The following is a 13943-nucleotide window of genomic DNA, read 5'->3' as shown; positions in this document are numbered from 1 at the left end:
TTGCTCATGTATCAGAATGTCGTCAACTTCATTATTGTCCATTTTTGCAACTCAGAGTGTATTTATTCATTGTATTTATTGTTAAATGTTATTGACCTCAGGGCACCCTGGTTCTCATTGTATTCCTCGGCATGACATCAGTCCTCCGCTATATAAACTGCCTGTGTCCTCAATATATCATCAGTAACTTTCTCCTGCTTGTTTCTTTAGCACCTCTTAAAGTGGTGACCCCGGAGTGGTTCCCGGAGCCATTAGCGGACTCTCACAGCAACTTAGTCTTGGCTTCAGGAACTACCCACGCCCCTAGCAGACTTATTACAGCACTGTAACCAGCGTTCGGGCGTGCTGACTCTCATCGGCAAATCACCAGTGTCATTAACAGACTCACACGGCACGCTCCCGAGTGCGTATTGATGCGAGTATCCCACTCCAATTAAGAGGGCTAGAGTGAGAATGGACGCAGACATTCCCTCCCATGTTCAGTTAACAGCGAACCTCGCGGACTCAGACGTTTACCTCCCTCCCATATCACCTGCGCCCTCGACCCGTGCCAAGATTCACGCTCTCCTCCACACCGCTACCCGTGCCCTGCATGCTGCCCTGCCCGGCGCCCTGTTCAGCAGGACAAACAAAAGCCGCCCTCGCCATAAAGCTGCCGCCTTTCACACAGGGAAACCCATCGTCATGGCTGTACAGGGTCGAGGGTCAGTTCAGGCTGGCGGAGCTCACGGACGAGGTGCCGCAAGCTGACACAGTAATCAACGCCCTGCCAGAGGAGGTCTACAGGAGACTCGTCCCGTGGGTGTCCATCGCACGCCCCCCTCACCTACCGCCACCTGAAAACATCCCTCATCGAGACTTGCTCCCTGCCGGTCGCCGAGAGGGCCGCCCACCCTCGACCTCGTCATCAACCCACGTCATGGAGTCGTGGGGCATGATCCAGGACCTCCTCACTCTCCCTGGCACCGACAGAAGCGGCAGGCAGTCCGAGATCAGCCTGCCAAGGGAGCTTCTCCTCTGCCAGCTCCTCCCAGAGGTCCAGACTCAGATCCTCGAGCCCTACACCATGCCACTCGAGGACTTGATTAGAAGGGCGCAGCAGCTGACCGACTCCGCAAGGGCAGCGAAGCAGGCATCAGCGCCCACACACCCCATCAGTTCCATTCAGCAGGAGGAGGGCGCAGAGGAGGAGATAAGCGTCGTCACCAAAAGGCGGCCAACGTATCATCACAAGAGGAACCCAGCAGGCCCTTGCTACTGCCACCAGCGGTACAGCAAGGACATCCAGAACTGCCAACCCCCGTGCTCATTCGCCTATCCAAAAAATGGGGGAGGCGGCGGCCAACAGAACAGGCCGCCATGGCAGCAGAGGAACCCAGGAGCCCAAAACCACTAGGCTTCTACGTCCGCAACACCATCTCCGGCAGGATGATGTTGGTCGACACCGGGGCCGTTAGATCAATATTTCCGCCATCCAGGGAGGACCGCAAGCACCCACCGGACCCGGCTGCCTTCCTGATGGCCGCCAATGGGTCCCCCATCCTCTCCTACGGCACCAGGCTCCTGTCAATTTCCATCCTTGGCCGGAGGTATTCGTGGAACTTCGTCGTCGTGGACGTAAGGACCCAGCTCTTGGGGGCGGATTTCCTCGCCCACTTCAGGCTGGCAGTCGACGTCGGTCGCAAGCATCTCCTCAACAACAACTCCTGCCAGTCCCTCCCATTGGCAACGGGACCCAGCGCGCCTATCATCTGCTCCATCGGTCCCCACCAATACGCCCAGCTGCTGAAGGAGTTCCCCAACGTATTCAAGCCCGAGCTCTGTCAGGTACCCGGGGCCCCAGCAAAACATGGGATCTACCATCACATAAAGACGAAGGGCCCCCCTGCACACTCAAAGTTCCGGAGGCTTCCCCCTCAGCGCCTTCAGGAGGCCAAGGACGCCTTCGCCGAGATGGAACGGATGGGCATATGCAAGAAGAACTCCAGCCCGTGGGCCTCTCCCCTGCACACGGTGCAGAAACTGGATGGCTCCTGGAGACCCTGCGGTGACTACAGGCAGCTCAACCTCGCAACTGAACCTGACCATTACCCCCTGCTGAACATGCAGGACCTCATGGCCTCCTGACACGGGGCCAAAATATTTTCTAAGCTGGATCTTTTAAAATCTTACTTTCAGGTACCAGTTGCTCCAGAGGATATCCCGAAAACCCCCATCATCATACCCCTCGGGTCCTACGTCTTCACCTTCTCCACCTTCGGCCTGAGGAACGCAGGGGCGACTTTCTAGCGGCTCATGGACAGCATCCTGGGGACCTGAAATTTTGCTTCTGCTACATGGATGATATCCTTTTATTTTCCAGGTCCCATAAAGAGCACCAGAGGCACATCCAGGCGGTCCTGCAGCGCCTGCAGGAGAATGGCCTCATCGTCAGATTTGACAAGTTGTACCCTCAGCGTCGAGAAAGCTGACTTCCTAGGCCACGAGATATCCCCGGATGGCGTCCGCCCACTCACATCAAAGGTCGCAGCCGTCACCAGGTTCCCCGTTCCCACCTCCGTCAAGGCCGTCCAGGAGTTCCTCGGGATGGTAAATTATTACAGGAGGTTCATCCCCGGGATCGCACACACCATGGCCCCCCTGACGGAGATCCTGAAGGGCCAACCAAAGTCCTTAGTGTGGGGACCCAGCCAGCAGCAGGCCTTCTCCCTGATGAAGGCCACCTCTCGCCAAGGCAACCGCCTTGGCCCTCCAGGACCCCAGCGCGCCCCTCCAACTGACGATGGATGCCAGTAGCGTCGCCTGTAGAGCCATCCTGGAGCAGATCGTCAACGGCACCCCCCAGCCCATCGCCTTCTTCAGCAAAAAGTTCAACCCCGCGGAGGCCCGCTACAGCACCTTCGACAAGGAACTCTGTGCAGTGTACTGGGCGGTCCGGCACTTCAAGTTCTCCCTGGAGGGTACGCCCTTCACAATCTACACGGACCACCAGCCACTAGTCCACGCCTTCACCAAGCAGGGGGACACATGGTCTTCCAGGCATCAGCGACACCTCGCAGCCATCGCGGAGTTCACTTGCTCAATCAAATACCTCCCCAGCAGGAAGAACCCTGTAGCAGATGCCCTCTCCAGAATCGAGCTCAACGAGGTGCAGCTCAGGATCAACTATGAGGACCTCGCCCAGGAACAGGCCGCCGACCCGGAGACTCCAGCCTACCGCACCGCCATCACGTCCCTGAAGTGGAGGGACATGGCCCTCGCCCCCAGGGGACCAAAACTCCTCTGCGATGTCAGCACCGGCCAGCCTCGCCCCCTGGTGCCCGACACCTGCCGCCGACAGGTATTCTATGTCATCCACGGGCTGTCCCACCCCTTCAGCAGGACGATGACCAAGCTGCTGACAGAGAAGTTCGTCTGGCACGGAATGCGGAAGGACGCGAGCACTTGGGCGAGACAGTGTCTTCAGTGCCAAACCAGCAAGATAGGTCATCACACCGAGTCCGGGTAGGTGAGTTTCCACAGCCGGGGTGGCGGTTCGGCCACATACACATCAACGTTGTCAGCCCTCTTCCTCCGTCAGGCGGGGCCAGATATCTCCTGGCGATTGTCGACCGCTCAACCAGGTGGCTTGAAGTGATGCCCATGCAGGAAGCCACCACCAGTGCGTGTGCCAAGGCCCTCCTCTCCAGCTGGATCAGCCGGTTCAGCATCCCGGACCACATAACCACCGACAGGGGCCCTGCCTTCCTGTCCGAGTTGTGGTCCGCCCTGGCACACCTGCTGGGGACATCTCACCACACCACCACTGCTTACAACCTGCAGCCAACAGCTTGGTGGAGAGGTTCCACAGGTCCCTGAAAGCGTCCCTCATGGCCCGCTGCACCGCTGAGGATTGGAAATACCAGCTGCTGTGGTTCCTCCTCGGGCTGAGAACCGCCCCCAGAGCCAACGGCAACCCATCCGCAGTGGAGAAAATAAACGGGGAGCCCCTCGTAGTCCCAGGCGAACTGGTAACAGAGGACTGCCACAACCCATCAGTCCAGAGGCTTTGCGACATAGTCGGTCAGTTCCCCCCCTGTACGGACATACACCAAAAGGTCAGTCACCTTCACCCTCCCGGCTTGTCCTCCACCACTCACGTCTTTGTCAGGGATGACGCCGTCCACCCACCGCTGACCAAGCCCTACAAGGGGCCCTTCCGCATGCCAGAGAGGAACAACAAGGCTTTCCGTCTTGCCCTTCACGGAAAAGACGACTGGGTGTCGATCAGCCACATCAAGCCCGCCCTTCTGGAGGAGGAAACAGACGTCACCGCACCGCACCCTCCGCCTGAGCAGTCATCTCCGCAGCCGGGCCACTGCAGAAGGAGGTCACGAGGCCGCCCCCGGAAACATCTGCCCACACCTGCAGCCAGCCGCTCCCACGCACAGCACAAACCCCTGGTTACTTCGCGTAGCCACGGCACTCTTCAGCGCCCCAGCAGATACATGGATTAATCAGATGTTACCCACATCTTGAGGGGGGAGTATTTGTAAAGTCCCCACTAAGCGGGTCTTATATGATGGTGACCCATTTTCTATGCCGCTCCTAGGATAACGGGTCACACAGGATCAGCCATACCCAATCATTTAAACTGATCTATGTAAATATTTACCAGTTACTAACTTGTATGGCATATGTTTCTTTTGCTCATTTATCAGAATGTCGTCAACTTCATTATTGTCCATTTTTGCAACTCAGAGTGTATTTATTCATTGTATTTATTGTTAAATGTTATTGACCTCAGGTCACCCTGGTTCTCATTGTATTCCACGGCGTGACGTCAATCCGCCGCTATATAAATTGCCTGTGTCCTCAATAAGTCAGCAGTAACTTTCTCCTGCTCGTTTCTTTAGCACCTCTTAAAATTTTTCCACCTGTTCTCCTATTTCCATAGAATACCTCTTTGTGGCTCCCCGTCAGAGACTCATGTGATTTTGGCTGTGGTGTTTTGATTTTCGATATTGAAATACTAGTGTTAATTCTAACTTTGCTTTGATTACAAGTGCCAAGATACAGCAAATGAGTGATGCTAGTGCCTTGCTATTTGCTTACGTCTTCCAAGATAAGAGTCATTCAGTTCCTTTCGTGTATTTCAATATCCCTGTTCTTGCGGATCCGTGTTTCGAGTACCTGTAGTGTGAAATTACCTGTAGGTCAACAATGCCATCGTCCTGCAAACTACAAGTGCCATATCCTGTCAAAATATCCGAAAATCCCAGTGTGCTCTTGCCTCGCTTACTGCACCCTATCTTTGGGACATGTACAGTAATAGCATAAGAAGGCATAGTAATAACGCTTGCACATGTTGTGGCACTTTGCTTAGTGATTTGTGAATTTAGTAAAGTAATGGAACCGTGCCACAGAGCTCTATTGATAGCTCCTGTAAATATTTTCTCTTCTGATTATTTAGTGAATTATAGTTTTAAGTGGACACTCTAAGTTTGCCTTAAACCCTTAACCTTATGGTAATTTGAGTATAATCACTATTACATATTCTGTTCACCGGAGCGCAGCCTCCTTTGTAAGTCAGTTGCTGCTACCTAGGTCATAATTAGAGCCATACCCTCCTCTTACATGGCTGCGTGAATGTGAAGATATATATATATATATATATATATATATATATATATATATATATATATATATATATATATATATATATATATATATATATATATATAATGTGTGTGTGTGTGTGTATAATACACGATTCTAAATCGACTGGTGCCTGTAAAACTGAGCAAAGAACATAGTTTTTGAGTTTTAGTTATATATCCAATTGATCACAGGGTAGCAAAGCATAATAACTGTCAGTCCCCGAGGTTCATGATTTCTGAAAGAAAAACTATTATATCTTTGCTGATTTACAAAGCTTTATTTAGTAGAAAAAAAACAGAAATAGCACGGTGCCAGTGCAAAAATGGCGCCAGCATACCACACACATGCACACACACTGCACTCGTGCACATTCTCGTGTCAATAAGAATGACCTTTAAAGCGTTACAGAATAGAAAGGTATAATCAGTGATATTACTATAGATATTTCCATCTTGTTAACAACATATGTGTAATGCATTCTCAGTGCTCACTGATTGATTTTGATTGGGTCACCAGGCAGCAACAAATCATTGGGCAACACGCACGCCAGGCCTCATAAATTGCAATGGTGAGTAATGAGTACAAATGAGATTATCACTCTAACTTGCTTATTTTTTGTGGATTTTTTTGTCTGTCGAGGCCCTATAATGGACTGGGACCTGCAGTTTGAAAAACCCTTCCTAGATCATCAAATAAAATATTCTATTATTTATTAATTAAACATTCCAACGTTTTATTTGATGAGCCAGAATGACCACAATACAATGAAATGAAAATACGAAATTTGTTTAACTCTCTACGAATTTTTATCCTATTTTCTTTTACTCTCAAAACACCAAGTCTTGTTCTATCATCTTACAGTTCAGAAACATGAGATGGATATTTACAGAATTTTTCCTTTTTTTAGAGAGAAGGGGGCCGGGGCAAGAAGAACATTTGGAAATACAAACCATCGCCAAACCGGGAGCTGGAATCGGTCGTTAAAATTTGGTAGCAAGTCAGTTAAATAGCAGTTAAGGTAGAGAAGTGGGGAAAAACACTTGCTCACCTGCCGTCACCAAGCACTTATTCTTTGGCCGTTCTAGGGTGAGGTTAGGCGCAGGAGGAGGGGGTGTCGATATAGCTTCCCTTTACTACACAGACTGCTTCTGTCTGCTGTTACTGCAACCATTAAGAGCTGACCACTCTTGAGATACCAGTAGCGGTCATCTTCCCCATGGAAGAAGCCCAAGCAGCATCAATCAAGGTTACTACCCTAAGAGGAGAATAAGACACAATCTAGAGGCGAGGAGAGGAAGCACAAAGATTTTCTCCTTCCTCTTCCTCCCACAGGAGGAAGAAGAGTTCAAGAGTACCTCCCACAAGAACTATAGGATTTGAATTGAATGCCTTCCTCTAATTTGGGGAGACTACAGCATCCATCCACCTCTGGGTATTACATTCACTGTAGGTAGGGCTGGCACAGGTCTCACTTAGCGAGCTTGGTCTCTTGCACTGACCTGTGCTTCTTAGACATGAGGAATTTTCTCCACCTGTGCTTTTCCAGAAAATACATGGTAAAGTTAGGGCTACCCTCTCTCTTGCTTGGTGTCTGTTTTGTCCTTAGACTGTGACAGGACTCCACTGTACAACGCACATGGATGCCTGGATGCTATGTTGAGCACAATTGTGTTGCACCCCAGAATACTATGATCTACCACAAACACAAGAGTTGTATTTACACAACAGCACCTTGTACACTTTCCTGTGGTCTCTACTAGTTCAGTTTTCAATGAATATAGGAAACTTCACGGGATAACTGACCACCGTACATTAACCTGTACTGTGTTACTGATCATGTGATGTGATTCCGTGAGCATGTATATGAAGGGTGCATGGTAACACTTTCATCCCTTGGTTCTCCGAAGCATGTGTGGTAGAGTCATCACTTCCAGCGAACATACATACAGTGTCATCTCACATAATCCCACGCCTTGAAAATTCTGACACCATCCTTACTTAATGAGGAAATGCGTCAGATACTAGCTAAACATTCTTCTCCAAGATTTTGGGAAAGTTTTCCTCCCCACTTGGTAATTCAACATCCACTGTGTGTTGTAATTCATAACATACTTGTAACCTACATGTTTTTCAGATGCTTGGCCACCCAAAGAAGTGCTGCCCCTCAGCACAAGGGAAATAGTACCTTCTAATTTCCAGATTCATGACCAAACGGACAGCCACACCCTCAGCAGGCTGACCTTCATGTGAGGGATTACTCACACACTGTTTTCGTGCAGAAACCACACTTTACTTTATGCAGAGCATGATGACAACGGCCCCGATTACTGATAAAATAGCGATGAGGCGGTGTTGATTCAGGATGGGGAAAAGTCTGTCCTCCCGCATTGGAGGCAGAGATGAGATTGTAGTGATCACTTCCCTTAAAGCCAGCACCGAAACCACTTGATGGTCCCCGTAAAGATGCCACATAAAGATACGAGTAGTAGAGTTGAAGACACTCTTGCCCAGAACTCGGAACCTCGGCGTGACCAGTCTACACGCTGCATCAACCAGCCTTGATCCCCGTAGAAGAAATGTATCTGATGAATTATGGCACTGGATGGAGACTTTGCAACTCTGGCAAAACACTGCATTGAGAGTCTTCTTAGACGCTACCTTGTACTCATGTTGTAACAGTCGAAAGTCACAGTCAGAAGGAGTCTGATTATGTACTAACATCTCACATCCTAACCAGTCAGCGTTGATAAGTATAAAGATACTACTGTTGCAAATATATCTATCATGAACTAACACATATCCTGGCTTATAGTTAACAGCCGAAGATTGTAACTGGTCCCCCAAAAGGTACATAGTCTCCTCACCATCCCATACTACTACTGGACCATTAAAACCACTAAGGAAAGGTCATATGATAAAACTATGAAACAATTCCAAGTTACTAACTGGAATTTCCACATTCAACCCCCTATCAGGTACACTAACTACAAGATACTGCCCATACAAATTCTTCCCATATAGATATACTGAATTCATGAAAGTCAGTTCTAAACTCCGAGGGGCAAAATATCTCCCAAAATTCCCCTTAGAAGCAGCAACCACTGCCTTAACCTAAGTTTGAATTTGCGATGACACGCATTCCACTCTTTACTCAGTATTCAACAAGGTGGTTTGACAGGACGACAAAGCTATCATAGCATCTAAAACCTCCCCCCATCCTACCAACTTGTGAACAATAACCCATTTAAAGAAGCGCATAAAGTCCCAAACCCTTACCGTGATTACTCAAAACTATCTCATAAAGTCATCAAAGTTTTACCCTGGTTAGCAGATATTGTTGATACCTGTCCAATTCTCAGCAAAATAGCAATTGACATACTAGCAATCACTCCTATGATCATAACTACAATTACCAATGGTGCAGCCCTCTTACTCCTAGAAGAGAACTAAAAAATCTAAATTTGGAAGTCATATTAAAGTCTTCCTAATCCTATCCTGAACCCTAACTGCTGTAGCATTAAGTTTGGTTAGCCAACCCCTTTGATTGTGACTATGTCTGCAAACTCAGCCAGAACATCTTCCACACCTCCAGCATATTCTTTATAATCAGCATTGGCTAAATGATCTCTAAAAACCTGCCTCCTAGCCTGTAAATCTGCTTCTGAAAAACTACAAAAATCCCTGACAATAGCCACTGAATTATCTTCATCGACCCAGTCAACAAAGTTGATTGCATAAGTACCCTTCTGTTAACTGCAAACTGAATAATTACAGTTTAGCAATTTCACCCAAGTATCCCCTGAATTCGAGAACTTGTTTATAGAACCCGTACACACTACCCCCTTCAGCTTTTCGCTACACTCATCCACACACACCTGCCTGGATTTATGCACTCCTTTCACTCGAACTTTCACCATAGCAACCATACCAGGACCAAGAACCACATCATCCAACGATACCCCCTTTTACACTTATTACCCACTGACCCATATTCGGCATCCACCTGCAAATTCCCATGTACACCCGAACCATCATCATCATCCATCACACTCACATCCGTCCCCTCATAAAGCATAAACACACCAGGTACTCCCACAGTTATACCACATTCCCCTGTATGAACTGAGAGTTTTCGTCTCCGACAAGCTGGATGACCCAGTAACAAAGTATTCCCCAAAGCAGCCCCTCGTATAAGCAAAAATGGTTCTGTAAAAGTTCTACCCCCAAGAGATAAATCCACATCTACGTATCCCAAAACCTGTAACCTATTTGCTTGAACATCACAAATTGTCTCTTTAGCAGGTCTCAAAGCACGATCTGAAAACATTGATCTGAACAACTCATAATTCATCAAATTAATAGAGGCGCCTGTATCTATAAAAACCCTTACATTTATCCCATGCACAGATCCTTTTACCATGGCTTTGACCCTGAGGGTTCCCCCAGAAGTCCTATATCACAAGAAACACCCATCCAGGTTTCCCTTGCAACTGATCGGTCTTTAGACAATATTCGCCGATCACAAGATCCCCTTGAAAATTCCACTTGAGGAACTTTCTTACCTGAGCTACCAAAATTCTGAAATGCAGGCCTACCATTATACTGTCTCAGAGATGAACAAGACCACCAAGAATGACCATAACACCTACAACCACCACAATATTTAACATGGCAAAATCTTTTAATGTGCCCCTGCATATTACAATTAAAACAACGAGCCCATGGAGCCTGACCAACCATCAACCTTTGGCTATTCCAAACTTCAACAAAACCCTTCAAACCTCAGACTGAATCTCCACACCTTACACAACCATATGCTGACCTTAGGAATCTTTGATCACTATTTCCTCTCGCCATTTTCGCAGCTTTCTTCCTCGTAAATAAATCTGTTAACTTATTCTTGGCTGACCACAAATGCAAAGTTTCCCAAGTCCTGAGAAAAGACACCCCTTAAAGAAAAAACACAAGAAAAAACAGTTTTCCTTGAAAGAATTTCCACACAGTAAGAAACTCAGAATGTTAATTCCCTTTATTCTCGCAATTAATCCCCAAAAATCAAAAGAAAATACTAATTAAACCCACAATTAAATCCAAAATTAATTAAACCCAAAATTAAATCCAAAATCCCATGGAAAAAAAAATGGGCGGGTCGAGCGAGCTGACTGCAAAGTAGGTCAAGATGAACTTTGCATCTTCAAGGGCAAACAAAAAAAAAAACACTCAGTCCCCTCCCAAGTAAAGAGAATGGGAATCTACCCTCACTCACATAAAGAAAACAGGGCTCGAGGCAACGGACGTGAGAGAGAGAGAGAGAGAAAGAGAGAGAGAGAGAGAGAAAGGAAAAGAATTCGTACCCCTCCCCTCAGTGCAATACATCCCTTGGTAACTTACACGGCTGGCACGTGGGATTGCTTTCAAATATGGTAATAGTTTCCTTTAATTTTGTAAATTGTAAATTATACCTACTCTCATTTAATGCACACTTTCCAACTTACTCTAATTCTTATAAAAAATATTACTTACCTTGGCCTGTATCCTTGTTTGGGAGAATTTAGTATGAAATTGAATTAATTTGTAGTTGATTTCATTCCAAGTTCTTTATTTCTGTCAATTAATTAGAGATCACGGCATGGTCGACCACTGTTACATGGGTCATTTGCCAGATGACTTTAATTATTAATTACTTTGATTTATGTAGCCTTGCTTTACCTAAGACCCACATAATCCCATCAATTAAGGCTAAAAGTTACCCAGAAAGACAGATAATTAATTTAATTAGATTTGGTTGCCAGTTGAAACTAGGTTACTGAATATTTTGATTTATTCTGAAACAAATGAATTAAATAAAACACATTGATCAACCATCTAGTCCAACAAAGAAAATTAATTAAAGTAAGGAAATCTACATGAGCCAATAACAGCTTCCCAATTCATCCCCCTTCGGACACAATAATATTTCCCCCACTTTAGGGTATGACTTAACAGCTGAGTCACTCTAGTAACGCTCTTATAAGCGGTTCTCTAGTATATTAAGGCTATTCCTCCTCCAAACAAGGGTATGACCAGGTTCCAAGGCGTGCCTGACTTTTACTTAAACGGATCCTCTCACTTATCCTTAATTACTGAAAGGGGTGTATCTTAAATCGAGAATATTATGTTAACACCATGGAGGATACTTTATGCAGTCTCACTAGGCAACACTAATTGTACTTCATATAATCGACTTCATAAATGGGATATGGTTTCACTAGGGTTCTTTAGTCAGTGACTGATAAGAGAGAAACTTGAAACAGAAATACAGTGTGAGATATAACAGGAGAATGGCGAGTAATTGTCATCTTCAGACTTACCTTATTGTAGAGCAATTGTGCGTACTTGCATCTGACGCCCGGGTCTGTTGAATCGATCCTCGTCAGTTCCACTAAGTTACAAAGACAAAGGTAGAAGGGAGCAAGAGATATACCACTTGTACTCTCACTCCTCATGACTGCTGGACTGGCTGACTTTGGGTTGAAAGCATGGGTCGTTGCTTGTAAACAACTCCCCCTTTGTAGCAGGCGGGTAGCCTGAAAGATAACAAAACTCACCAGTATGTAGTTTTTAGGGAAAAGGGAACTTAAAGGATACCCTAACTAAATCAAATTAGTGAAACCTTCCTGTATGAAAGGTCCCTAAACTAAACTTATAAACCTCTGAAGACAGTTGGTGGTTTTGGACCACTACTATCTCTGGCCTCCCCTATCACCCTGTTGCACACAGAGGAAGCTTTTTGGTGCTTCCCTTTCTTTGTTTTTCTCTCTTTTTTAAAGTATACTTCTACTAAATCAAAGCAGTCGAACAGTACATAATATTTGCAATAATATATATATATATATATATATATATATATATTATATGGATTATATATATATATATATATATATATATATTTATATATATATATATATATATATATATATATATATATATATATATATATATATATATATATATAAATATATATATATATATATATATATATATATATATATATATATATATATATATATATATATATATATATATATATATATATATATATATATATATATATATATATATATATATATATATATATATATATATATATATATATATTTTCATGATGTTGCCTTGTAATGCGTATATCCTCCTATAATTTTTGCCATATTTACTTTTTTTTCATGTGTTATGTTAAATGATAGTAATTGTTGAAGTGTCATATTTAGTTTGGCATCAGATCTCAAAAGAACTAATGATTAAATAACTTGATAGTGTAATTTAGAATTGATAATGTAATTTTAATAGTAACATAATTTGGAACGAATATCTTTCTTGATAAAAGCGTAGTATGTGAACACGTGTGTGTGTCCACCAGGGCTTGTTTCATTTCAATTGTCATCAGTTGAGATAAGAGATAGACGCTTTATTTTGGGTTAGTGATGACAGGTTTTGAAAACAAATGCAATTCGTCCCATAAAAAAGACGAGTGAATTTCATGTTGTTACATCGTTGGTCAGTCGTCGCCACTTGGAGAGAAAGAATACGTGTCCTGATCAATTACATCATGTTTTGTAAGATTGCATTCAAAACGTTTTGCTGGGATGACGTAACTTTCTTCTAGAAGCTTCTCCATTGTATCTCGCACCCAAAATGCTTTAGTGACGTCACCTCCCTGCTTCTAGAACTTCCCTTTTGTATCTGTACCCAAAAAATGCTTTAATGACATCATGTAATTGTTTCACGTGTTACTGGAATTCTAAAATTTATTTGATTCTGATTTCTGAGACCAGTCGATATGGTTCCCTCTCTCTCTCGTTCTTAGAAAGAGATAATTTTAACGTAGTGTTTTGTGGTCACATATTAGCATTAACTTTGAGATCTGAATGTAGCAAAGTTATTTAGTTTGTAACAACGCCTGGTAAAAAGTGTGTATTGTGTGGCATTGCAGCTGCAGCAAGTGATTTACAGAGGTTTTCACAAGTTGTGTAAGGTAACGTGAATTTTACTTATTAATACCATGGTATGATAAGTTAGGAAATTTTTACCAAGTGAAATCATTATTGATAAATCTTATGTGTATTTTTGTGTGTTTTTCTATTTACAATCTCTTTATATTTTCACATTTTTTTACGTTTGTGATGTAACATTTATTTACATAGCATTTTAAATATTTCTTGGTATAATTTAACATTGCATACATAATTTAACATTGCATAATTAATTTAATACTTCATTTATTTAAGATTTTCTTTTTAAATCTTGAGTAATTCTTGATAGTTTAA

General features: G+C 44.5%; 1 protein-coding gene across 1 annotated transcript; it reads left to right on the top strand.

The window, feature by feature from the left end:
• Nucleotides 1-2782: 2782 nt before the first annotated feature.
• Nucleotides 2783-4496, top strand: LOC136843710 (uncharacterized). Its single transcript, XM_067112304.1, has 3 exons — nucleotides 2783-3112; nucleotides 3382-3504; nucleotides 3735-4496. The coding sequence occupies exons 1-3, from the start codon at nucleotides 2783-2785 to the stop codon at nucleotides 4494-4496; spliced, it is 1215 nt and encodes a 404-aa protein (XP_066968405.1).
• Nucleotides 4497-13943: the final 9447 nt, after the last annotated feature.

The sequence above is a fragment of the Macrobrachium rosenbergii genome, chromosome 2, assembly GCF_040412425.1.
Source record: "Macrobrachium rosenbergii isolate ZJJX-2024 chromosome 2, ASM4041242v1, whole genome shotgun sequence".
Classification (NCBI taxonomy): Eukaryota; Metazoa; Arthropoda; class Malacostraca; order Decapoda; family Palaemonidae; genus Macrobrachium; species Macrobrachium rosenbergii.
This window is presented reverse-complemented; position numbering and strand designations above follow the sequence as displayed.

What these genes read in the sequence shown, in the direction of transcription:
- LOC136843710 (XM_067112304.1), top strand. Translation starts at nt 2,783, where the DNA reads ATGGATGCCAGTAGCGTCGCCTGTAGAGCCATCCTGGAGCAGATCGTC. An exon ending in TCCCCAGCAGGAAGAACCCT is followed by an intron (nt 3,113 to 3,381) that starts GTAGCAGATGCC and finishes CCCCTTCAGCAG; the next exon opens with GACGATGACCAAGCTGCTGA. An exon ending in GGTCATCACACCGAGTCCGG is followed by an intron (nt 3,505 to 3,734) that starts GTAGGTGAGTTT and finishes AACCACCGACAG; the next exon opens with GGGCCCTGCCTTCCTGTCCG.